This window comes from Nannospalax galili, unplaced genomic scaffold, assembly GCF_000622305.1.
Source record: "Nannospalax galili isolate Female #2095 unplaced genomic scaffold, S.galili_v1.0 scaffold701, whole genome shotgun sequence".
In the NCBI taxonomy this organism is placed as follows: domain Eukaryota; kingdom Metazoa; phylum Chordata; class Mammalia; order Rodentia; family Spalacidae; genus Nannospalax; species Nannospalax galili.
This window is the reverse complement of record NW_008344990.1, coordinates 744,819-768,802: the sequence shown is the minus strand read 5'-3', so window position 1 is coordinate 768,802 and position 23,984 is coordinate 744,819. Positions and strand designations below refer to the sequence as shown.

The following is a 23,984-nucleotide window of genomic DNA, read 5'->3' as shown; positions in this document are numbered from 1 at the left end:
TGTTGACCCTCCTCTTTATAGACTGGACACTGGTTCAAGTCTATCTGGTGGGGTCTCCTTGGCCTCCTTGATCAAGAGGTCAGATGACCCACCGCCTTTACAGGACGTTTTGCGAGATGCTCATAGTCCCTGGGAACTAATCGACCTAGGAGGGCAAGGAGCAGCTCTTTGCTAATCTTTTTAAAGAACCAATTCTTTATATCGATTGTATTTTTTATTCTATTGTATTAATTTCAGATATTTATTACCCTCCCATCTAAAATTTTGTGATGTTGTTTGCTTGTTTTCAAGGTCTTCACGTGCATCATTAAGTTATTAATATGAGATATCTCAAATTATTTTCATGTAGGCATTTTCAGTTAGACTTTCCTCTTAAGACTGCCTTCATTATGTGCCAAAGATGTGTTTTCATTTTTTATTCACTGTATGCATTTTAAAATTTCCTTCTTGATTTCTCCTTTGACTCAATTTTCATTCAGTAGTGTGTTTTTCCATTTCTTTGAGTTTTGTGTACTTTTTATTGTTGACATCCAGCTTTATTGCTTTGTGGTTAGATAGAAAGTAGGACATTATTTCAAATTTTCTGTATTTGTTGAGACTTCTCATGTGTCTTAATATGTGTTCAGTTTTGGAGAAAGTCCCATTCGCTGCTAGAAGAAAGTGAATTCTTTTGTATTTGAGTGGAATGTTCTATAGTTGTCTGTTAGATCAGTTTGATTTATGATGTCATTTAACTCCAGAGTTTCTGCGTTTCATTTTTGTGTGGACAACCTGACTATTGGTTAAAGTAGGGTATTGAATTAATCCACTATCACTTTGTTGGCACCAGTTTCTGGTTTTAGGTCTAATAGCATATCTTTTATCAAGATGAGTGCTCCTGTGTTTGGTGGGCAAATGTTTAGAATTACAACATCCTCTTGGTAGATTTTCCCTTTAATGAATATGATGGGTCTTTCCCTGTCTTTTCTGACTAGGTTTTATTTAAAGTCTATTTTGTCAGATGTTAGAATAGCTACATCTGCTTGTTTCTTGGATCCATTTGCTTGAAATACCTTTTCCCATCCTTTTACTCAAAGGTGCTGACTATCCTTGATGGTCTGGTAAGTTTCTCCAAGGTAGCCAAAGGAAGAATCCTGTTTTTTAATTCAGTCTTTTATGCAGTGTTTCTTTATTGGAACTGATATCATTAATGTTGAGAGTTATTATTGAACAACCTGTTTCAATTCTTGTTATGTTGTAATTGTGATATTGTTTTCTTAGACCTCTTTTTTTTTGGTCTTTTTGAGACAGGGTCTCCCTGTAGCCCAAGCTGTTCTGGAACTCACTATGTAGACCAGGCTGGCCTTGAACTCACAGAGATCTTCCTGACTTTGCCTCCAGAATGCTGGGATTAAAGGCATGCGCCACCACGCCCGGCAACTTCTTCTTTTTTAATGTGTATATGTAAACATTTTTAAGTGAGCTTTTGTAATTTCATGCACAAGTTCTTAACAAATTTAGGCCCCCTCCCACATCCATGCTCCTCCCATCCCCCCAGAGGACCTCATGCATTCCTTGTATCCAGTCGAACATTTGGAACCCAGATAGCCTTCAGAGTAAATTTGTCCACTGGAGTATAGTCAGTCCCTCTAGAGATAGTATGTAAGGCATACTCTCCCTCACCCAGTAGCAATCAGTCTCTAGTAGTTCTCAGTCTAGGGCCACCTTACCACCCATTTCTCTATTCTCCTCTGGGCCCTTGTTTAGTTGAGTTGGCATGGGTCCTGTGCTCAATGCCACCATTGGCACAACTTCACATGTGCAGGCTTACAATGGCCTGAAAGCTTTTGTTCCCCTGTGTTCATGAACCAGCCCTGGCTCTTACAGTCTTTTTGCCCCCTCTTCCACAATGGTCCCTGAGCCATGAGTGGGTGATGTTCAATATAGAAGTCCTATCCAATGATACCTACTCTGCAGTCTCTTGTTTTTTAAAACTTGGCCAGTTGTGGCCTTCTGTGTACATCTCACTCTGTTGTATAATGAAGCTTTACTGGTGAGATTTGAGGGATGCATTAGTTTTCTATTTACCCCTTGTTCCGCTATGTTCCACAAGCCTTTGGTGTAGAAGTTCAACTGTAGATGTGTCACCTAGTACTTGGCATCTCTCAGATGTATGTTCTCTGTGGCTGACCAGTTCTGGAATTCTTCAGTAGTCTCCATCTGTCACAAAAAGAAACTTATTTGATGAGTTGTGTACAGTATGCTTGTCTGTAATATAAGGATCCATATTTAGCATATGCTAAGAAATTTCACTGTCTAGAGATATGAGAGATAGGATTTTCTCTAGGATCTATGTCCTCTCTTGCCATGTGTATTTGGCTGAGTTTGCAGTGCCACCGATGAGTTCACTCCCTTTTAGAGGGCTTTATGTCCAATTAGATAGCTGTTGATTGCCCTCCAGATAACAGTACCACTACTGCACCAGTAGAGGCAGTTTTCTATGCTGGTCGTTATGGTTATTAGGCTGTAGGGCTGGGTTGGACCATTGATTGTTTTTCTCCTTTGGCATTTTTCATATTATCATCTAACATTATGATAGCCAAACTTCTGGTAGAAGGCTTCAAGATTATTTCTTGCTCCATTTTTCTAAGTCCTGTATCCAAAATATGTCCCATCTTCAGCAGTAGGGTACTTAGATCTCTTTTAGTTATTTTGGAATTATTTATTTATTCCCTGTCCTTTCCTGAGTTTGTTTAACTTTCTCATCAGAATGAAGTTTCCCTTCCAGTGTCCTCTGTACTTATGATTTAATCATTATACATACTTTAAGTATGTTTTTATCGTGGAATTTTTTTCTTTCATCTTTAATTATGACTGTGAATTTTGGTATAATATCCTGGGTTGGCATCCGTGTTCTTTAAAAAGTTGGAGAACATCAATCCTGTACCTCCTGGCTTACAAAGTCTCCCTTAAAAATTTGGCTGTTATTCTGAAAGGACTGCCTTTATATGTGATTTGGTCTTTTTCTCTGGAAGTTTTCCATATCCATTCTTTGTTCTGTACATTTAATGTTTCCATTATTATGTGAAGTGGAGAGTTCTTTTTCTGGCCCTGCCTATTTTGTATTCTATAGGCCTCTTGCAATTTGATAGTCATTTCTTTCCATAGATTTGGGGAACTTTCTACAATACTTTAATTGAAAATATTTTCTGTGCCTTCAACATGGATTTCATCTCCTCCTTCTCTATTATTTTTATAATGTCCCAGAATTCTTGCATGTCCTATTTCTTGAATTTTTTCTATAGATTCAACTTTTTTTTCACTGAATGATCCAGATCCCTCGTCTTGTCTTCAAGTCTTTATCGTATCTCTTCAATTTGATCCATTCGGTTAATTGATTTGTGGGTGGACAGAGTGGATGTGGGGTTACCTACCAGGAGTTGGGGTCATAGGACACCTGAAAGTCTTCTTGGTATCCACTGGGTGGGGTAGCTTGTGAACATAGATTCTAAGAGTTTTAACTGGGGTTGGTGTCACAGGACACTGTTGGGTCCCTGGTCTGGCCAGTAGATTTGTGCTTGGATGGACTGGCTCTGTGGTACATACCTAGGGTTGGAGTCGCAGGATACCACATGGTCTTGGGCCTGTTCCTTTTCTTGATGGTTAGATATTTTTACTTATTTTCATTTTCTGGAAACTAATCTATCATATGTTTTGGTGGCAAAATTCTTTTCCATTTTATTGGCTGCCTTGTCACTCAAATGACAGTTTCTTTTACTGTTTCAAATATTTTTAGATTCATCAGCTCCCATTTCTTAATTGATAGTCTTATTTTGTGTGCTTTTGGAATCCTATTCAGAAATTGGTTACCTGTTCCTATATGTTTTAGTGTACTCTTTGCTTTTTCCTCTAGAAGTTTGAGGGTATATAAGGACATATGATGAAGTTGTTGGTTCATTTGAAATTGAGTTTTGTGCATGCAGGCTAAGAATTGAGGAACTAATTTATCTTTACTGCATGTTGAAAACCAGGTTCCCTAGCACCATTTGTGGAAAATGCTGTCCTTTTTTTCCAATTTACATTTTGGCATCTTTGCTAAAGATCTTGTAGCTGTAGTTATGTTAACCTACATCCGACTCCTCTATTCTAGTCCACTGATTCATGTGTCTGTTTTTGTCCACTGCTTAGCTGTTTTTGTTTTTATAGCTTTCCAGTCCATCTTGAAATCTGGAATGGTGATACCTCCAGAAATAATATTTTGGCTCAAGATTGCTTTGGTTTTCCTTGGTCTTTTGTGCCTCTATATAAATTTTAGAACTGTTTTTCCATGTCTGTGAAGAAAGGCCCTTGTATTTTGATTGGGACTACATTTAATCTATAGATTTCTTTCGGTTGGATGGCCATTGCATATGCAGTGTCTATCTTCTGCTGTCCTCCTCAATATTTTCTTCAGTGTCTTAACGTTTTCATTGTAGCTTTCGTTTATTTTCTGGGTTAGGTTTATTCCAATGTATTTTATTTATTTATCTATCTACTTACTTATTTATGGCTATTGTGAAATAGATTTGTTTCTCTGATGATTTTTTAGTACCAACAAAAATATATTAAATGAAATGTCGAAGTAATGGACTTGTAAAGGCCTGGCAGGACACTCATCTTGGCTACTTTACTAATGAACCTAAATTCTATCAAGGTCCAAACAGGATAGGTCTATTAAAACCAATGAAAAGAGAACTTAGTGGTAAACTGGAATATGATTGATCTTAGAGTCTTAGAGGCATCTAGAGTTTTTTTGTTTGTTTTTTGGTTGAGAAAGAAACTGTGCTGTCTGTGAAGAATTTCTCAGCGCCTCAACTCATTCCCATTCACTTTGATTTATTATCTTAAGAAGGCTTAAAATATCTTAAGAAGGCTTAAAATGGATAAAAAGATAGCAAGATTCCTGGTCAAGGCTATGGCAATCACCCTTGGTAGTAGTGGGTGGTGGCGAAGCAGAAGGGATAAAGAGCCTGTCCATTAACGAGTTAGCATTTGGTGTGTGAGAAATTGAGAAACATTAGGAGAGAAAATACTTTCTAGAGTTTCCTTACTAGAAAAAGAAACTTCAAAGATGTTGCCTTATGTTTCTAGGGGCTGATGGAATTAATTTACAGGCAATTAGGACCTCATACTTGACTCTGTGCCAGAAACTATTTTGCATACCTCATGTATTAGTTTAACATGCATTAATTCATATGATCCTCACAAAAACCTGTGAAGTAGATTGATATTATTCTGTTTTACACATGAGAAATTTAGGATCAGAAAAGTTAAAGAATTACTCTGTGTTGTAAAGCTGATACTTGGACCCAAGCTCCCAAGTCTATATTCCATTTCCTCTAATAGACTTCTCTCCTGATTTTTAAAAATTTGTATTTATTGAATTTTTCTGTATTTTAAACAGAATATCTCAAAGAATCTTAATCATCTTTATACCCCCATTCCCACAGGCACACTCCCATAGCCCCGACGGGAACCCGTATACTCTGTCATCTGTATTAAGTCAGTGTCCCCAGATGTTCCCCTGTGCAAGTCCATCCACTGAGGTCTAGTCAGCCTATCTGGACTCTCTTGTTTTAAGAAGATCATCTCTTCCTCACCAAGCAGTAATCAGATGCCAGTTTTTCCTCAGCTAAGATTGGGGTCTGCTGTTCTGTGCTGGATTTTTGACTGCCTGAATTTGAATGGGACTTGTGTATGCTGACACCATTGTTATAGAATCATATGAGCAGGGTCCCAGGAGCTTGTAGGACTCTGTTTCCATATGGTCATGTACCTCCTCCCTGGCTCTTACAATCTTTCTGCCCACTCTTTGGTGATGGTCACTGAGCCCTTGGTGGATGAAGTTTAATATAGAAGCCCTGTCCATGGACCATCAATCGGCAGATTCTTAATCCTTATGTTTTGTCCTGTCCCTCTGATCCATGAGGGATCGTCATTAATAAGAATTGAGAAAATTCATTAGTGTCATCTTCACTACCCCTATTCTATGTTCTGTGCACCTTAGATATAGAGGTTACATTGTAGATGTGCGCTTAGGCCTGGGCAATTCGTAGACAATGTCTGTGAGTGACCAGTTGTGGTACTTGGTAATAGTCTCCAACTGGTGCAAAATAAGCTTCTGGTGATTTGGAATATTTGTCTGTAAATATAAGGATACATGTTTTGTATGTAGCAAGAAATTATATTAGTCTAGAGATGTGACAGTCTCAGGATTTTCTCTAAGATCTACGACCTCTCCAGCCATGTGTATTTGGCTATGTTTACAGTACCACACTTGAGTTTCTTACCACTGAGTGGGCTTTTAGTCCAATTAGGTAGCTGTTGATTGTCCCCAAGATAAAAGTGTCACAACTGCACCAATATCCTATGCTGTGCTGGTCAATGATGTTGTTATTTGGTCTTGAAGCCAGTGTTAGACCATTGATTAATGTTTTTCTCTTGGCACCTTCATAGTGCTCTCCAAAGCTGTGAGAGATATAGTCTTTAAGAAAAGTGGTTTCAGATCAATTGCAGTTCTATTGCTCCAAATCCTGTGTCTGAAGTATGTTCTGTCTTCAATAGTAGGGTCTTACTTTCAAGTTCTAGGAGGCCATCAAGGGTGGTGGCCATAGCCTGTGTATTTTTTGTGAGTCGCTTGGACCACCCTGACCAACAACTCAAAGGAAGATTTCTCCTGTCTGGCACTGTTTCTTGTTATGCAGCCTTTAGTGATATACATGGATTCATGTAGAGATACTGTATGTGTAATTTGTCATTAGGTCGTTGGACTACTATGATTCCCTCTGCCTTTTTTTAAGAACTAGCTAGGCATTATTTATCTCTCCTCTCTCTCTCCCTGTCTAACCCTTCTACCATGTTTTCTCCATTTAAAGTGTCCTCATTTTCCAAGTTTCTCCCTTGCTAATACCAGTCTCCTATGGTCCCACCTCTCTTGAACTCCTTCTTTTCCATTATCCCCAAGGATCCTTGTATAATGCTCCCTCCCCCCTCCCATTTAAATAACCCCATTTTGTCCATTTCTCCCTTAGTAATACCTGACTCCTACTGTTCTTCTCTCTCAGGTTATTTCTTTTCCTTTCCCTCCCTGGTTCCATTTCATTATTCTGGGTTCCTGAAGTTACATCTGGACACATACTCACATACAAGAATTTGGTTCTAGGATCTGTATTATGAGGGAAGAACATATGTTGATTGTTGTTCTGAGTCTGAATTACTTCACTTAGTCATGGCTTCCCTTGTTCACTGTGAGCAACCTACTTCTCTGGTTTTAGATTTCTTTTTTCAACTTTTAAAGTATTTATTTATTTATTTAGTGTGTTTGTGTGTGTGTGTATGAGTGCATGTGTGTAAGTGCACCTGTGTTGTGCAATGCCCGTGGTCAGAGGAGAGGATTGTCTTCCCCTGGAACCAGAGTTCTAGACAGTTCTTAGCTGTCATGTGGGTGCTCAGAATTGAATCCAGGTCCTCTGCAAGAGCAGCCAGTGCTTTTAACTGATGAGACATCTCTCCAGCCCCTGGATTTGGCTTTCTTACCTGGAAAGTGGAAATAATAAAGCTTGTTTTGTCTGCTCTATTAGTTGCTTTGGTATAGCTGTGACCAAAATACCTGAAAGAAACAATTTATTGGAAGGAAGATTTATTTTAGCCCATGCCTTCAGTTATATCCATGGTACTTAGCTTCATTGATTCGGAGTCTGTGGTAAAGTAGATTATGTCAACTGCAGCATGTGACAGAGTCTACTCATCCCATGGTGACCAGGAAGCAGAGAGAAACTAGGTACTGCTACAACTTTTAAAAACCCTCATTGGCCTATTCCTTCCACTAGGCCCCACTTCCTAAATTTTCCACAACCACTCAAAATAGTTTCAAAAACTGGGAACTAAGCTTTCAGCACATGAACCTTTAGGAAATATTTCAAACCCTAGCACATACCACACAGGGACTGTTTTTAAACCCTAGTAAGAGAGATTGTGGAAAGAGACTGTTGAACTAGGTTTTCAAGAAGGCCAAGGACCAAAGAAGAATTGTAGAAAAGAGCAGGAAAGTTCTTCTTGGTCAAGAGGTTGATTTCACAGATTGGAAGATGCAAGGAAGTAATTGGGAGAATAAAAAACATGCAGTGTAATTAATGGAAATTATGGTGTGACTGAAGTCAAGGGTGTGTTGTGGCCCAGTAGAACTCAGAGGGCCAGGCCTGTGATGGAGATTCATAAATGCAAATACAAGGTGTTTACATAGGTTTTTCCTCTTCTTCCTTCCCCTCCCTTCTTCTTCCCTCTCTTTCTTACATTACCCAAATCGTCATTGTTTTATTGGAGATCATCAGTTATTATTATGTGTATAATTAGCAACCTTCTTATGATGATTTTTTTATGTAATTAATCATAGTTGGTAATTCTCTTTCCCTTGAGGATCTGAGTAGTTTCTGCCTGACTGTACATACCATCCTGATTATCTTTGTGCCAGGCAAGAATGTTAAGTGTTTTAATGCATGTTTTCTCAGGGATCACTATGTGTGTCTGATACTTTGAAACTGAGACTAGAACTTCAAAACAAGTGTCTCTGTGTATGTGTCTTTGGATGTGTGTTAGAATATGTGCTGTGTTTTGAATAACTGGGCCTTCTTTCAGTTTATCACATCTACCTGGCATCCACAATTTGTCATTGCTTCACTGGAAAAGAAAGCCATTTTGGTGAACTTTGCTATAGGAAAGTTCATGTTTCCCTTAATTCTACTTTCTTATCTGTATTTTTCCTTTTTTAAATTTTTTTGAGTTTTGCTGAGATTTGGCAGTGGTGCTTTTATTGAAACAGAAGAAAATCAGTGGGCTTTGCTCATGATTAGAATTATCTGAAAGAGGAAAGGTCTGCCTTGGGAAGAGACTGAGCTTATCACTGATGGTACACAAGCAGTTGAGCTGACCACATGCTGCTAGGGAATGCTGTCAAGGGAGTTTAGGTATTAATTTGAGGGACAAATGTTGGTTGAGGAAAACCATCCTCCCATTTCCTTTATTCCATTTATTCTATTCTGAGGTTATATTATTTATTATTTAATGTACCAACAGTAACCTGTGCTTTATCACAGGATGCTACAAGTTTTCATGCCTTGCTGACTGAACAGATACGGCCTATGAAAACACTGAGGCGAGAGTTAGACAATGTTGTTTACACATTTCCTTCTCAGAAATATCACACTGCTAGATTCAGTGATGAGATGATTTTTTTAAAGACACTCTTGGAGCTTTCATTGTACTCATAAGGGAGCTATTATACTTTCCATCATTGTGATAAAATACCTGGGGGAAACGATTTAAAAGGAAGAAAGGGCCTGATGTGCTGACACACACCTTTAATCCCAGCACTAAGTGGACAGAGGTAGGTGGGTCTCTGTGAGATCGAGGCTGACCTGGTCTACCTATAGAGCCAGCCAGGGCTAAGTAGTGAGATCCTGTCTCAAAAAGAAAAGAAAAGAATAAGAAAAAGAATAAAAAGAGGAAAATATCATTTTGGTTCAACATTTTCATGGTTCCAGAGATTTCTGCACATGGTTTGCTGGAGGTTCCTATGTAGACAGGAAATGGCGGTGCTAAGACTATGTGACAGAAGAGGCTTCTGACTGCATTGAGGACAGGAGGCAAAAAGAGTGGCAGCAAGAGAGCATAAGAGTATGAGATAGGAGTAATAAGCTGAGGATGAAGTCTAGCTCTCAAGACCACACTCTTAAGATCCTATTCCTTTCAATTAATTCTCATATTTTGTTTCCATCACCTCTTAATGGTCCATCAAATTATGAATCCATCAATATGATTAGCCCATTGATGAAGTCAGAGGTTTATGCTCTAATCAATTCTCCAAGGACTCACTTCTGAGCACCAGTGCCTGGGGACCAATAATTCAGAAACACAAGTCTTTGAGGGGATGTTTTAGATGCAACCAGGTGGATGTTATAGTACTTCTTTTATAATTATCAATTTAGTTGGATTGAAGGGCTACTAAAGATGTACAAAAATGTATAATTGCTAAATTTACTAATAATTACTTATTATTCATTCTATTTAAGTACAGTAGTTTGTCCTTCCTTCCCTCCTCCCTCCCGCCCTAGCACAAGGACAGTTTTTTTAGAGTTTAAAAGAGAAACCCCAAGGCAGGAAAGCTATAACTCTTGGTACCTTCCCAGAGGGGTAAAATGGAGAAGGGAAAGAGAAAAAGCTATGTTATCTGAGTTCAGCTGACATGGAGGTAGCCACAAGGTAGGCAAGCAGCCACATGGCAGGGGGGGGAAGATTTACAGAAAACACAAAATCCAAAAGTACTAACCAAATAAAAGAAAAAAAGGAGAAAAGAAAGAAAGAGAGAAAAAGGGGCATACTTAAGACCTGACCAGCATCTGATATCAGAAAGAAAGAGACAAAAGTGAAGGAATAGGAAAAGTTATATCTTTTGTGTCAGGACTCAGGCAGGCAAACCAAACAGAACCGTATGGCAACTTGTAGGGACGGCATTAGAGGATAAGAATTCTGGGGAGAAAAATATATTATGCCGTTAAAGGGCTACTTATTCCACCTATCTCTTTAGAATGCCTTAAAATGAATTCACCTTCCTGATGGATGGCCCTTTACCCTGGTGATTGATCTGCCCAACTGAATTAACTCTTAAAGGAAGACAATGACATGTATCTACATGGAGGTAGATTCCATTCTTTCATCTTGGATGTAGCAGCTTTCCCATAATGGGTCTTCAATGCTACTCTAACAAAGTTTTCTCCTAAACTTTACATCTTACAAATCTTATATAATGTAAGAGGTACATAAATGCTTTTAACATATAAAGGAGCCAGCAACAATTAGCATGATTACCAAGAACTACACAGAACTCCGTATGTATTACCTGAGCTTTGACTTTGAAAAAACTTAGGATCTTTGACTCAATAGAATAATATGTATATAACATTGATAAAAATACAATTTTAGATATCTTACAAATTTAGGTAAAATTATTTTTGACTACAAGTACATTCATATTCTGATGTACAAGTGTATCCCATATATGCAAGACCAAAATACTTATTTGGGTAGAGCAAGTGAAGACAGACCAGAGTTTCAAATAACAGGATTGCCCAAATGGCAGGTTTTTCACATGAATAAAACTGGTTAAAAATAGCAGAAATGGTTATTTGGTTTTGAATCTGCTGTTGGATCATACATTGATATTTTCCCTTCATAGCACTCTCCAAAGCTATGAGAGCTAGCCTTCAGGTCAGTTGCAGCTCTATTGCTCAAAATCCTGTGTCCGAAGTATGTTCTGTCTTCAACAGTAGGGTCTTACCGTCAAGTTCTGAATGCTGGTCCTTGCACAGGATCCCTTTATTAAACTTGCCCCATCCAAGAATCAGGGGCCATTGCAGAAGAGGAGGTAGAAAGGTTGTAAGAGCCAGGGAAGAGTATCAAGATTCCAGTTCACTTTGCTCAGTGGGGAACCTTGATTCGGGGGCAAGGTTACTCTATTGGCGACAGAGTAACAACTCTGGGACTTGTGCCTTCATTCACAAAAGCAGTTTATTACAAAATTCACAGGGTTTTTATACATTACAAGGAACTGGCAGTCACGTGGGGTATGACAGTTACATACAAAAATTTAGGGCACAAAGAAACAGGACATACAGCCTTTTATTTGATGCCAGCAGGATGCTTAAACTTTTACTCTTGGTTACCAATACCTATCCAGTAATTTATTGGCCACAATGTTTTCTTTCTTAGGGCTAAAAGCATGGTAAACTTTTAGGTTTTAGCTCACAAGCAAACCTTCAACCTGGCCTAATCTCTTAGCTAATGATAGCTGAGTTATTTGTTCAGGACAGAGAGATGAGCTAAGGGCTGTTGACCAAGATGCTTTCCCACAGAGCAAGGAGCCTAAACTTCTGACCCACATTTCTCTTCCTAGCCTTGCAGTGTTCTGCAAGATAGGCATATCAGAGCTGCTGTTTTCAATGCCGCTCCCTTTAATAGAGAACGTAGCCTGGAATTAAAAAAGTTTTAGGCTCATTTCACCCTATGGCATGCCATCCTGGTTTCCTACAGAAGAGGTTCATGCCCATATGGAAACAGAAACCTACAAGTCCCTGGGAACCTGTTCATATGATTCTATGGCAATGGTGTCAGCATACACAGGTCCCATGCAAACTCAGGCAGACAATAACTAAGCATAGAACTGGGAAAATGAACAATAGACCTCAATCTTATCTGAAGGAATGTTGGCAACTGATTCCTGCTGGATGAAGAAAAGCTGAACTTCCTAAAACAAGGGACTCTAGATAAGCTGACTATGCCTCAGTGGATGGATTTGCACTCAGGAACAGCTGAGGACACTGACAAACCAGTGAGCATGACAAGGATGACCGAGTAGATGGGCTCCAGTGGGGGTGGGGGTATAAAGATGATTGAGGGTTTTTGAGGTGTTCTGTATGAAATGCACAAAAAAATTAATTTAAAAAATTTGTTAAAAAATAAATTAAAATAGCGGAAATGTAATTAAACTCTACAGTGACTCTGCATTACATGTCTTCATATCTCTTTTTTGTCTTTTTTCCCAGTTAACAAATACTTTTACTGATTCTTTGAGGAATTTGTGCAATGTATTTTGATCATATTTGGGCCCTACCCCATCTCCACCCCTATCTTATTACCCCATCCCCTTGCTTCATGTCCTCTAGTATTATTTTTCTTCTTTCAAAGGCCTATCAAGTATAATCTGTGTTCCCTAAATGCTCTTGGGTGTGGGTCTTGCCCTTTGAATCTGGTTAACCTACTAGGCCTTGTGCCCCTAGAGAAAACTGGCTCTCCCTCTCTGAGTGGTTATCAATTGTGAATGGATCCTCAGCTATGACTGGGCCTTCTTGCCCACCTCGTCCATATGTGCTGGAATTTTGTCTGGCTTGGGTTTACAGAGGTGTTCTGCGTGCTTTCACAAGCGCTTGGGTTCATATATGCTACTATGTTTTTTTAATATTTTATTTATTACTTTTATTTTATGTGTATGTGTGTATTGCCTGCATGTAGGTAAGCGATGCACCTGTGGCATGCCATGCACACAGAGGACGGAAGAGGCTGTCAGATCCCCTAGAACTGGAGTTAAGCTGCCATGTGGGTGCTGGGATTCGAACCCAGTTCTTCTGCAAGAACAGCAAGTGTTCTTAACTACTGAGCCATCTCTCCAGCCCCAAATAATGCTTTTTAAAGGATACACATGGGGGAAGAAAACAGATGTCAGATATATTACATTATATAAGTAATTCCGCAGGACTAAACAATTTATTAGATTTTGAGGTTAGGCAGTAGAAAGAATTATTTATTTAAGAGTATATTTAAATAAAACAGATCAATAAATCTAGTGATTAATGAAGAATAATTTGTCAAAATTTATTCTGCTATTCATTTCGGACACTCAAAATGCTAACTGCAGAGAGAATGACTTAGTTCAATAGTTCTATCTCTACATGGCTTTGCCATTTGGTCTGTTTGAGCTGAGTTGTTCTTACTCAATTATTTATAAATACAGAGTTAATTTTCCCAGTGATCCTTCAGCAGATCTGCTGAATCCTCTTGCCAGATGGTTGTAATCACCTGAGTTCACCTAAGATATGTGGGGATTAATCCCTCAGTCAGATTAATTCCTCAATCAAGAATTCTGTAAACATGTTTTATTAGAACCACAACTTTGCCTCATCTAAAAAATATTGGCTACTGTCATTATACACACATACATACATACACATACACACACACAAACACACAAATAGCAGAAATGTCTAAAGCATTTCACTGGCAATTTTATATGTTGGTAGTACAGATGTAATGCATATTGTGTAAAAAAGTACTCATTGATCATTTTATAAATTTTTGAAAACAGTATCAATGACTATGAAAGGTTTCAGGTTTGAGGTTCAGCAGGGGCACTAAACCGGATTGTCTTCTTTGCTAGAAATTTATTGGAAGAGTTATTAATACCATATACAGGCAGATAGCAGCATAGTAGGGCCTTTGAGGAGAGTCAAAGCCTCAGTAGCATAGATATATGGCAAGAGCTCTGATGAGAGTTCAGGCCACCAGGCAGAGTAGAGGTTCCTTCTTATAAGTGTCAGAGGAAGGAGGAGGTTCTGGTGCCTCATAGTTGATGAATATCTCACAGCATGGGACTGCATTCTAGGAAAGGGATGTGGGACCCCTGGAACCTGTGGTCATGGAAATGATGGTCACACTGCATTCAGTTTTACATATTATACCAGTAGCCTTCTGATGTCCTGTAGTCTATTGGTCTGAGTCTGGAAATGTCGTTTGAGAAGTTCAGAATGGTGGCTACCCTTCTCCTGAAATTGGGGCACCTGAACACTCTGTTAGGGGTTTAGAGATTCACAGACAGGCTCTCAGAGGGCTTTTATTTTCCTTTACAAGGGCTGTAAAAAAGACTTCTGGAAGTAGTTGTGGCTTCATTAGTCCTTATCCAAAACCTAATACTTCCAGCCTTCTTGTTTATATACAAATGAAATAGAGGAATGATTTCATAGGAAAGGAAGGTAGAGGAGGAGACCCAACTGATAATTGATGTTGTCAGAAGTTTAGCTTCTTCTAATCTGAATTTGGCCATCATAAGCTTAGAATGGTGCTTCTTTGTTAAGATGAGTAACGATGTGTTGGTGTCTGGGACAGAGGCTGACATCAGGATTTTTGCATCAGGATGACATTATACATATAAGTCTGTGTAGCATGTTGAACTGATTAACTGGATAAACTGAGTTAGTAGATGTACTAGAGAGTGACCTGTATGATGGCAGGTGTCCTGAATACTGAGTCACCAGATAAGAACAGAGGTCAGTATTGTATATGAAGCAACAAAGGTATAGGGGTTCCCAAAAAGTAGAACTCCTGAAGTACAGCTCAATAGAACTCCCATCTGAGTCATGGCACTATTACAAAATGGTTCAGGTTTGCAGCTTTAGAGCAGGAGGCATTAAGGTGGATTGCCTTTTTCAATGAGAGATGTTTACATAAGATTCTTAATGCCATAGACAGACAGCAGAAATGGACATTCTGATGAGAGTTCAGGCCTCTATTTAAGTGTAATAGGTTTCTTAATTTTATTCTTAGATTGCTCATGGCTATTGCATGGAAATAACCGTTGATTTTTGTATATTTATCTTTTATCCTATAGCATTGCTGAACTTGTTTGTTACACTTTTTTGATGGATTTCTTAGAATTACCTACATATATAATTACATGACTTGTAAATAGAGTTACTGTTATTTCTTCCATTCAATCTGAATTCCATTAATTAATTAATTATCCAATTGCTTGGTATAGAGTCCCCAGTACAATACTGAATGTACATAATAAGAGCAGATATCCTTATCTTCTTGATCTTCTTGATTACATAGCAAAACATTCAGTTTTTCACAATTAAGAATTATATTATCTATAGATTTTCATAAATTTCCATTATCACTTGGAGGAAGTTGCCCTTTTCATGTTTTATTGAATTTTGCAAATTACATACAATCTATTTTAACCTTATTTAGAACCCCTCTCCTATCTGCACTCCATTTCCCCTGATTTCATTGTCTCTCTCTGTCTCTCTCTGTCTCTCTGTCTGTCTGTCTGTCTCGCTCTCTCTCTATATATACATATATAATATATATGTAGATGTAGATGGATAGATGGATAGATGGATGATAGACAGATGAAGCCCGTGGAGTCAAACATGTTTGCCCACAAGCCCTTTGTGGTGGGTCCATCCACTGGAGCCTGGTCAACCTATCTAGTGCCATACCCTTAAAGAAACTGACCTTCCCTCTCCCAGCAGCTACCCAAGGCTGGGTCCTCCTACCCACCTCCACAGTTCAATACTGTGATTATGTCTGACTTGAGTTTCTTTGGGCCTTGTGCATGCTGTCATCATTGCTGTGAGTTCATATGACCAACTGTCCAGCTGTCTAGAAAACTCTGTTTCTTTGTGGTTATCCACTGCCTCTGGCTTTTACAATCTTTCCATCACCTCTTACACAATGATCCTTGGAAGGCCAAGGTTTGATATAGCTATCCTATTCAGGGATAAGCTCTCTTCAGTCTTTTCTATTTGTTTTTTGTTCATTCATTTTTTAAATCATGAATGAGTGTATGATTATTTCAAAGACTTTCTGTTTTGATTGAGATGATCTTGTATTTTATACCCTTCCTTTTAATATTATGTTCTTTTGCATTAATTTTTATATATTAAACTAGTGATATATTTCAGAGATTAGTACCATTCAATGAGGTATATTTTTTAAATATGTTGCTAACATTCTGTTGAGCTGTCTGAATTTCTATGTTTTCAGGGTTTTGCCAAAAATGAATAATGATTCTTTAAATATTTGGCAGAACTCACCCAATAGTCAAACTGTCAGCCCCTGACCCCTGCCCCCATGTGAGTAGTTTTTCATTACTCAGCTTCTTTACTTCTTACTGCTCTATTTAGATCTTATGTTTGTTCTTAAGAAAGCTTTTGGCTTGTGTATTTCTAAGAATTTAACCATTTGATAATTTTACATAGTATTTTAGGATACAATGTTTATAATGTTCCATTTTAATTATTTTCTGTGAGTTTGTAGTGATATTTCCCCTTTTATCACTGTTTCTGAAAATCTCAATATTCTAATATTCCTTATTCTCTATTTTAACTTTTTACAATGAATCTATCTCCTTGTATGAATTGCATAACTTAAAAATAAGAAAGAAAAAATATGACACAAATACTTAGGATATCAAAGATATCCTAAGCACTAGCACTATCTGTAGGTATCAGCTTCTTTACCAGAAAGTTGAGAGCTTGAGTCATTAGTACTTAAGTTTTGAAAACCTATGGGTTATATCATTTCTGTGTTCTAGCATAGGTTTAAGGGGTATAAATGGTAATCTGTGGGCAGAAGAAGAGCAATCTGAGAAAATCCTAGTATTTCTTAAGGGAATAGTAGGTGGTAAAGGTGAAAATACAGGTTGGAGTCAGATAATGATATTTTTTAATGTCAGTATGAAGGATTTGGACTTGGTTAATAGGCAGTGTGAAGCAACTCAGGGCTTTAGGGTTTGAGGCTAGTCAATCAAATTGATTGTCAAGGAAACTGATCTGGTAATGGCATGTGGGATGGACTGGAGCTAGGAGCTTACCCAGGAATTTGTTCTAGCATAAAAAGATGAAAGCAGTAACAAAGGGAATGGAAAAGGGAGACACAAAGGACTAAACATTGTCTGTGATTTGGACTGACCTTCCTAGGTCTTTAATCTCATCATTCTGGAGACAGATGGCAAATGGATCTTACTCAGTGAGATAGAGGCCAGCCTGATCTTCACAGTGAGTTCCAGGCCAGCTGTGGTACAAGGAAACCCTGTTTCAAAAAGACCAAAAACAGAGGAGGAGGAAGAGGAAGAGGGGGGGAGGGGGAGGAGGGAAAATAAAATAAAAAATAAAAGGGTGTCTTGTTCATCCATACCTCCCTTACAGTTATTTTGTAATTAGTCACAGAATATATCCAATGTAAATATTTGTTAAATTGAATTGCATTAACTCAGCCTTGCTACAGAATTTAATGAAGGGAAATCATCCTTTAAGTGCTTTCAAGGACTTCTAGAAAAGCCTTCCAATATGACAAATTCTGGGAATTTTCTATCTTCTTAATTGTCACCGAGGAGCCTGTGTGTTCTAATTGCAGCATCATTGAAAAACACTTGTGAAAAGATACGCATTATCATACTCAAGGTTGTGTTTTGTATTTAGGCTTTTTTGTTGTTGGTGGTTGTGGTGATTGTGGTATTTTTTGTTTATTTTGTTTTGGTTTGGGTTTTTTTTTTTTTTCGTACAGGAGTGTGATAAGGTTAATATGGCATTCTGGAATGAAGTTTTACCCAATGAAAATATCTGCTGTGATGACCTGTGTGGTTTCATTCTGGTGTACTGGTAGACTAGGGGAGTAGAAAAAGAAAGTTCTCAAGAGCAGGGGACTTAAAGCTTAGACCAGCAAGTCATATCATCAGGTCCAGAAGATCTTTTCTGAGATCCTTCAATCAGGCACACAATAATTTTGGCCTTACACAGCATCTTTTTCTAGGCTGAGAAGGGACCAGTTAATAGTTATTAAGGAATGAGGTTTTCAGTATTATAAATACAATTGTATCTACAAATCACTTTGTAGATGTCACTTTTTAAAAAAAAATGTCCATTCATTTGAATAATTGTATCAAAAGTAGCTTAACTTAGGGGACCAAAGACACACAGTGACCTTTTGGTTATAGATTTCCAATAGCGCATATGTATGCGAAGGATGTTATGTTCTAGGTGGAGGTAAGGTTTGCTCATTTAGCTGTATATACAAAATTAATCAATAGAGTGACCTCTATTTGCTTTTGCCTACAACAAGTAAGTAGACTATATTCTGGTGATATTGCTAGATTCTCTGGGTAATAATCCTATTTCCAACCCTTTAGGAAGGAAAATGAGAAGGAACAATACAGAGCTTGGAAGTAGCTACTATTGCTCTATCTCTGCCTCAAAACATCTACCATCCTAAAACTACTCACCAGTAGACTATACTGGTACATGTAAATAGCTTTTTCTAAACTTGAGATAAGAATGTAGAAGGTTGGAGAGTAAACAGAGTAAACATACAGAATTGATTAAAGCTGTTATGGTAATTACCAAGCTCCTTTGCTAATTGCCCCTGACGGATTTTGCCACTCTTCTTGGCAAGCCCACGCATCTTTGTTTCCTTCTCTTCGTGGATTTTCTTATTCCTAGTACTGGGATGAAATGAGCCATTTTCTTGATTGAAGCTAAGTCACCAACAACCCTGACAATTCACTCAGCTTCCCCAAAGATTTTCTTCAACTTTTCTTTAACTTTTACCATCCCTTTCCCAACCCCGAGGAGGTATTTTTGCATGTCTTAGCAGTTTTACAGTCAAAATAGACCTTTTGATATGTCAATACCAAAAGTTCTGTTTCTGAGATACCTACTCTTATATCCAACTAAAAGTGTTTCAGCAGAAAGAAGTTGTGTTTGCTATCACTTTTCTCTCCTCTGAGGCATTCTTGGACAAGAAGCCTCTTAGAAATGATTTAGTTATGCCCCTTATATTTGATTTCACAGATAGGTCACAAGAGACTTAGAGATGACTTGACCCATGCTTAGGGCCAGAAAGTTACCCGAGACCCAGGTCTAGAACTCTGTTTTCAGAAGCTTCTGATACAAGACTCTGTGAAAACCTAGAAGTTCTCATTTATCCTTTTTGAACTTGACTGGAAATTCCTCAAAAAAGGTTAACCCATTATTATTATTTTTTTTGCCTGCTTCCACAGCTCTGGGTGAACCAGGAGGATGGGGTGGAGGAAGGGCCCAGTGATGTGCAGAATGGGCACCTGGACCCCAACTCAGACTGCCTCTGTCTAGGCCGGCCTCTACAGAACCGGGATCAGATGCGTGCCAATGTCATCAATGAGATCATGAGCACTGAGCGTCATTACATCAAGCACCTCAAGGATATTTGTGAGGTAGCCATGGTGGTGCATGTCGGGGCATGCAGGGTGGGTTACAGGGCACATACAGAAAGAACTGATAGTCCTCAAGGGCCTGCTTGTGGCAGTCCTAAGATGTTGGAAAAGGGAGGTGTACTGACTTATCAGATTCCCTTTCAGTGGGATGGAACTGTTACCTATGATTTCTAAGTGTCTCCTCTTCTTTGTTTTATTTGGTTTTGTTACTAATGTATTTATTCATATTTACTTTCTCTCCTTGTACCTCCTACCTCCTTGTCTGTTCCTTCTCTCTCTCCCTTCTTTCCTCACCTGACCCTTAACTTTATGGTTTCAGATCCAGTTTACCCATGTAAAGGTCTCACCTACCTTTAGTAAATTTTATCTCCCCCAAGCCAGTAATTAACAAACTTCAATTTATAGGAGAATCCCTAAAGATAGCTTGTTAAGCATGCAAATCTCTAGGCCATCACTCCTCCCATCCAACTTGTGGATTATCAAGTTAGGATAAGATATGAGTGTCTTTAAGTTTCAAGAGCATTCCTGTTGATGCTAATGTGCTTGGTCCTCCTTCTTCATTTGGTGAACACTGGTTGTTGGTGTGAACAGAAAAGAAATCGAGAAAGGAATCAGTGGGAGATGAAGGCAAGATCAACAAACATCAGCTCTTTTACTATGACATTATTCTCTTTAGGACCTGTGTCTCTACATTTCCTAATTTCGTCTCTTCTTTTCTTTACACTAAGTGATTATGAGAGCCATTCTCCCTCAAATTCTCTTAAGCTTAGTGGAGGCAAGTTAACATATTCAAAGGGCTTATTACTAAACATTAAGAGAAAACCAGGGGGGAACCGAGAAAAGAACGTCTCTGGGATAAACACACACACATACACACACACACACCATACCACACATACACCCCCCCCACGCACACACTTTCTATTTTTCACCTAGGAAAAGCTTTTCACTGACTTTTTTTCTTCCTTCTTTCCAGAGGAGAAATCAGGTCCTACATTCCTTTTTCCAATCTGGGGCCTACTTTGAGGTTAGTGGTAGAGTTCTAACATTTTCAAGGTCCTTATTTCTCTAGAGCAATGCTGCCCAATAGAATTTTCAGCAGTGATAAAATGTTTTGTCTCCTCTCTCCAATAGACACCTATGGGAAGTCAAGCATTTGAAATATGGATGGTGTTACTGAAAAGTAACATTTAAAGTTTAACATAATTGATTTAAATTTAAATAATGCCATATTACTATTTAAAATCTCACCGGACAATACAGCTATGGACAGATCAAGGTCAAGCATTTGGGGTATAAAATTTCACCTCAACTCATTTTCTTACCTTATCTGGGAAGGTTAAAAGTTATTTTCTTTATGTCATGAGGCACTAAGAAAGTGTGGAAAGAGCAAGGACTCTAGAAACATAACTTAGTCACAAAATAGCTCAGTGACATTGAAGGTTACCCCTGTCCCCACTGACCTTCAGTTTTCCTAATTTCTCCATTGGGCTTTATTTTATACCTATTTTTAATGTTGCTAAGGGAATTATGTAAAGGCAATATTGTTTTTATTTCCACATGAATGATACTGAGGACTTTGAACTTATGCCTTTCTGCATGTTAGGCAAGTGCACTACCACTAAGCTATATTCTCAGAACATAAATATATTACTAAAATTATATATGTTCCAGGTATTTTAAAGAAGGTAGTTTTCCTTATTTTTCCTTTTGAAAATTATCTTTTCTCTTCACTCATCTAGCCACATCTCTCATTTTTTTCTCAAACATTTTTATTATAGACCACAAACATCTGTATCACCTGGTAACTTGTTAGAAATATAAAATCTTTGGCTCTATCTCAAACCTACTGAATAAGATTTAGTAATTTTAATAGTTTTCCTGTTTGCTTTTCAATAAATATTAAAATTTTAGAAGTAGTACTTCAAAATCATGACTAGATTATGTGTCATGGCATGTGTAATTAAACTAAGTGCAGTCTGATCTCCACTTGATAGCCAGACCATGCTATCATGACCAAAGATCATTTTACCCCTTTGCTCAAAATCTTCCAGTGGCTCATCATTTGTTTTTAAGTAAGAGCTAGGCCTCTTATTGCACACTTGGTTGTATGTGGTCAACTCCTCTTCACTGTTTTAATTTCATCTCTTGCTTTTTACCTGTTCTTATATCCCACCCCCACTGGCTTCTTGCTCTTCATTTAACATGCCAAACATGATCCTGAACAGGGAATTGAAATTATTTTTTTCTCTGCCTAAAATAACCCTCCTCCAAATACCTACATACATGCCTTACTTGGGTGCCTCAAGCTTTACTCAAATATTTTATTTAAAATTATAAACTTGCATTTTTTTCTCCCTTTTCCTGTTTTAGCTTTCTCCATTACACTTTTGACTATGGGAGATAATATATTTATGTATTCAGTTTTGTTTATAGTTTTTCTTCCTTACTATAATGTAAATTCTGGGGCTGGAGAGATGGCTCAGTGATAAAAGCACTGGTTGCTCTTGCAGAGGACCCAGATTCAAATCCCAACCACATGGGAGCTAACAACCATCCATAACTCAAGTTTCAGGGGCTCTCATGCCCTCTTCGGACCTCCTTGGGCATTGTACCTCATGACATGGATGCACTTACATACATTTAGGCGATACACTCATACACATAAAATAAAATAATATAATAAATAAAAATATTTAGAATGTAAATTCCATGAGGGGAAGTAGATTTTATTGTTGATTACTGTTGTTCTATCCATAGCACAGTGCCTGACATAGTAGATGCTCAAGTTTTGTAAAATCAGAAATAAATATAATCTTTCTCATGTCTATACTACTTTGATTTCCATTTTTCATGTCATTTTGTCTTCAAAGAGAGAAAATGTTATTTTCTATATCAACAGGTTTTCTCCAATAAAAAACATGTTTTTTTAGAGTTGCTAGTCTCTGGTCCTATAAGAGTCCTTCAGTCTTAGAAGTGTGGTCTATTTGTGCCCAACTTTCAAACACCATGACCTCTTCTGACAAAACACAAGACACAATGGATGTGTTCATCTGTCTAAAGGGGGAGTACTATGACCCTGATTTGAGGATTTGCCCAATGCAGCCAAACTGTTCAGAGCTTTTGTTGGAAACATATTTGAAACTGAATCTTTGTTTCACCCTGAAAGTATAGGTATCAAAGAGAGGTGGAGAAATCTGTGTTCAGCTGGACCATTGACAGTATTCTAGCTCTAGGTTGTGTTACTTATAAAACAAAACCTGTACATACCAAAACACTGTTAGAAAGAATGCAGGAGTTAGAATTGAAAATCTGAAGTTTAAGTACTATCTCCGTCACTGGCTAGAAAACTTCAGCAGGGCCTTTGCCACCCAAGACCTGATTCTCAATGTCTAAAATGAGTAGGTTGGAGTGCTTGCTCATTTTTTTCCTCCTCAAGACAGAGCCTCACTATGTAGCCTTGGCTGGGCTAGAACTCATTATGTAGACCAGGTTGGCCTCAAATTCACAGAGATCCATCCACCTGCTTCTCTGCCTCCTCGGTGCTAAGAATAAAGGTATGCACCATCGCACCTGGAATAGGTCTTGCTCTTTAAGTGATATCTGGCTCTACTGTTTCTAATTTTGTAATATATAGATATCTAGTGATATTCTATCACTAGAGAAACCTATGGTAGTGGGGCAGAACCTTTCAGCTTTTTCCTCCCTAGTGCTTATGGAACCATATCTTATTCAAGTGAGATTGTGTTACTATGACAATCTCCATTAAGGAAGAGCTCTAAATACTTGTCACTCTTTTACTTGAACAGAAAGTGGGAAATGCTATTCATTAAAGAAGAAAGTCACACTATCTAGTACAGATCTCATATCTTCTAACTAGATCTACTATCTAGTATCTACCATTGAGTAGAGAATGGATATTTTACTTCTAGTACCAGAAATTACTTCATAAATAGTTAAGCAACAACCACTTCAATTTATAAATGAAGAAATTGGAAATAAACTGAACTTTGATGTAAGTCATTCAGTGATTCAATAGGAGAAAAAATATTTTTAAAAGGACTTCTGGACAGAAAAACAGATTCTTTTGAATATTTCTAAATCTAGCTAGGGTTCTGGCTGACTAGATTTACCAGAAGGGCAGATAGAGGGGAATGGATGGGGGTGCTGACAGCACAGTGGACAATGGCAGGGATGGCAGAGTATGGAGGCTCTAGTGGGAGAGGAAGGCTGTCTACCTGACGAGTTTGTATTCATGCTCAGATGCTGAGGAGCTCAGAAGGTGGGCGACTGTGACCAGTGATAGTCATGTATATAGAGATTAGAAATGTATGTGAAAATGTCTCCATGTCAATTGCCTTGGAATCAATTTTTCTGTATGCATCTA

General features: G+C 38.1%; 1 protein-coding gene across 7 annotated transcripts in view; it reads left to right on the top strand.

Moving 5' to 3' along the window:
• The window catches only part of Arhgef9 (Cdc42 guanine nucleotide exchange factor 9), a 200,284-nt gene that overhangs the window by 93,226 nt on the left and 83,074 nt on the right, over positions 1 to 23,984 (top strand). For all 7 annotated transcript variants that reach the window (XM_008841251.3, XM_008841254.3, XM_008841253.3 and 4 more), the window contains one exon: positions 19,406 to 19,597. In XM_008841251.3, coding sequence (XP_008839473.1) covers positions 19,406 to 19,597 — 192 coding nt within the window. The remainder of the gene's footprint in view (positions 1 to 19,405; positions 19,598 to 23,984) is intronic.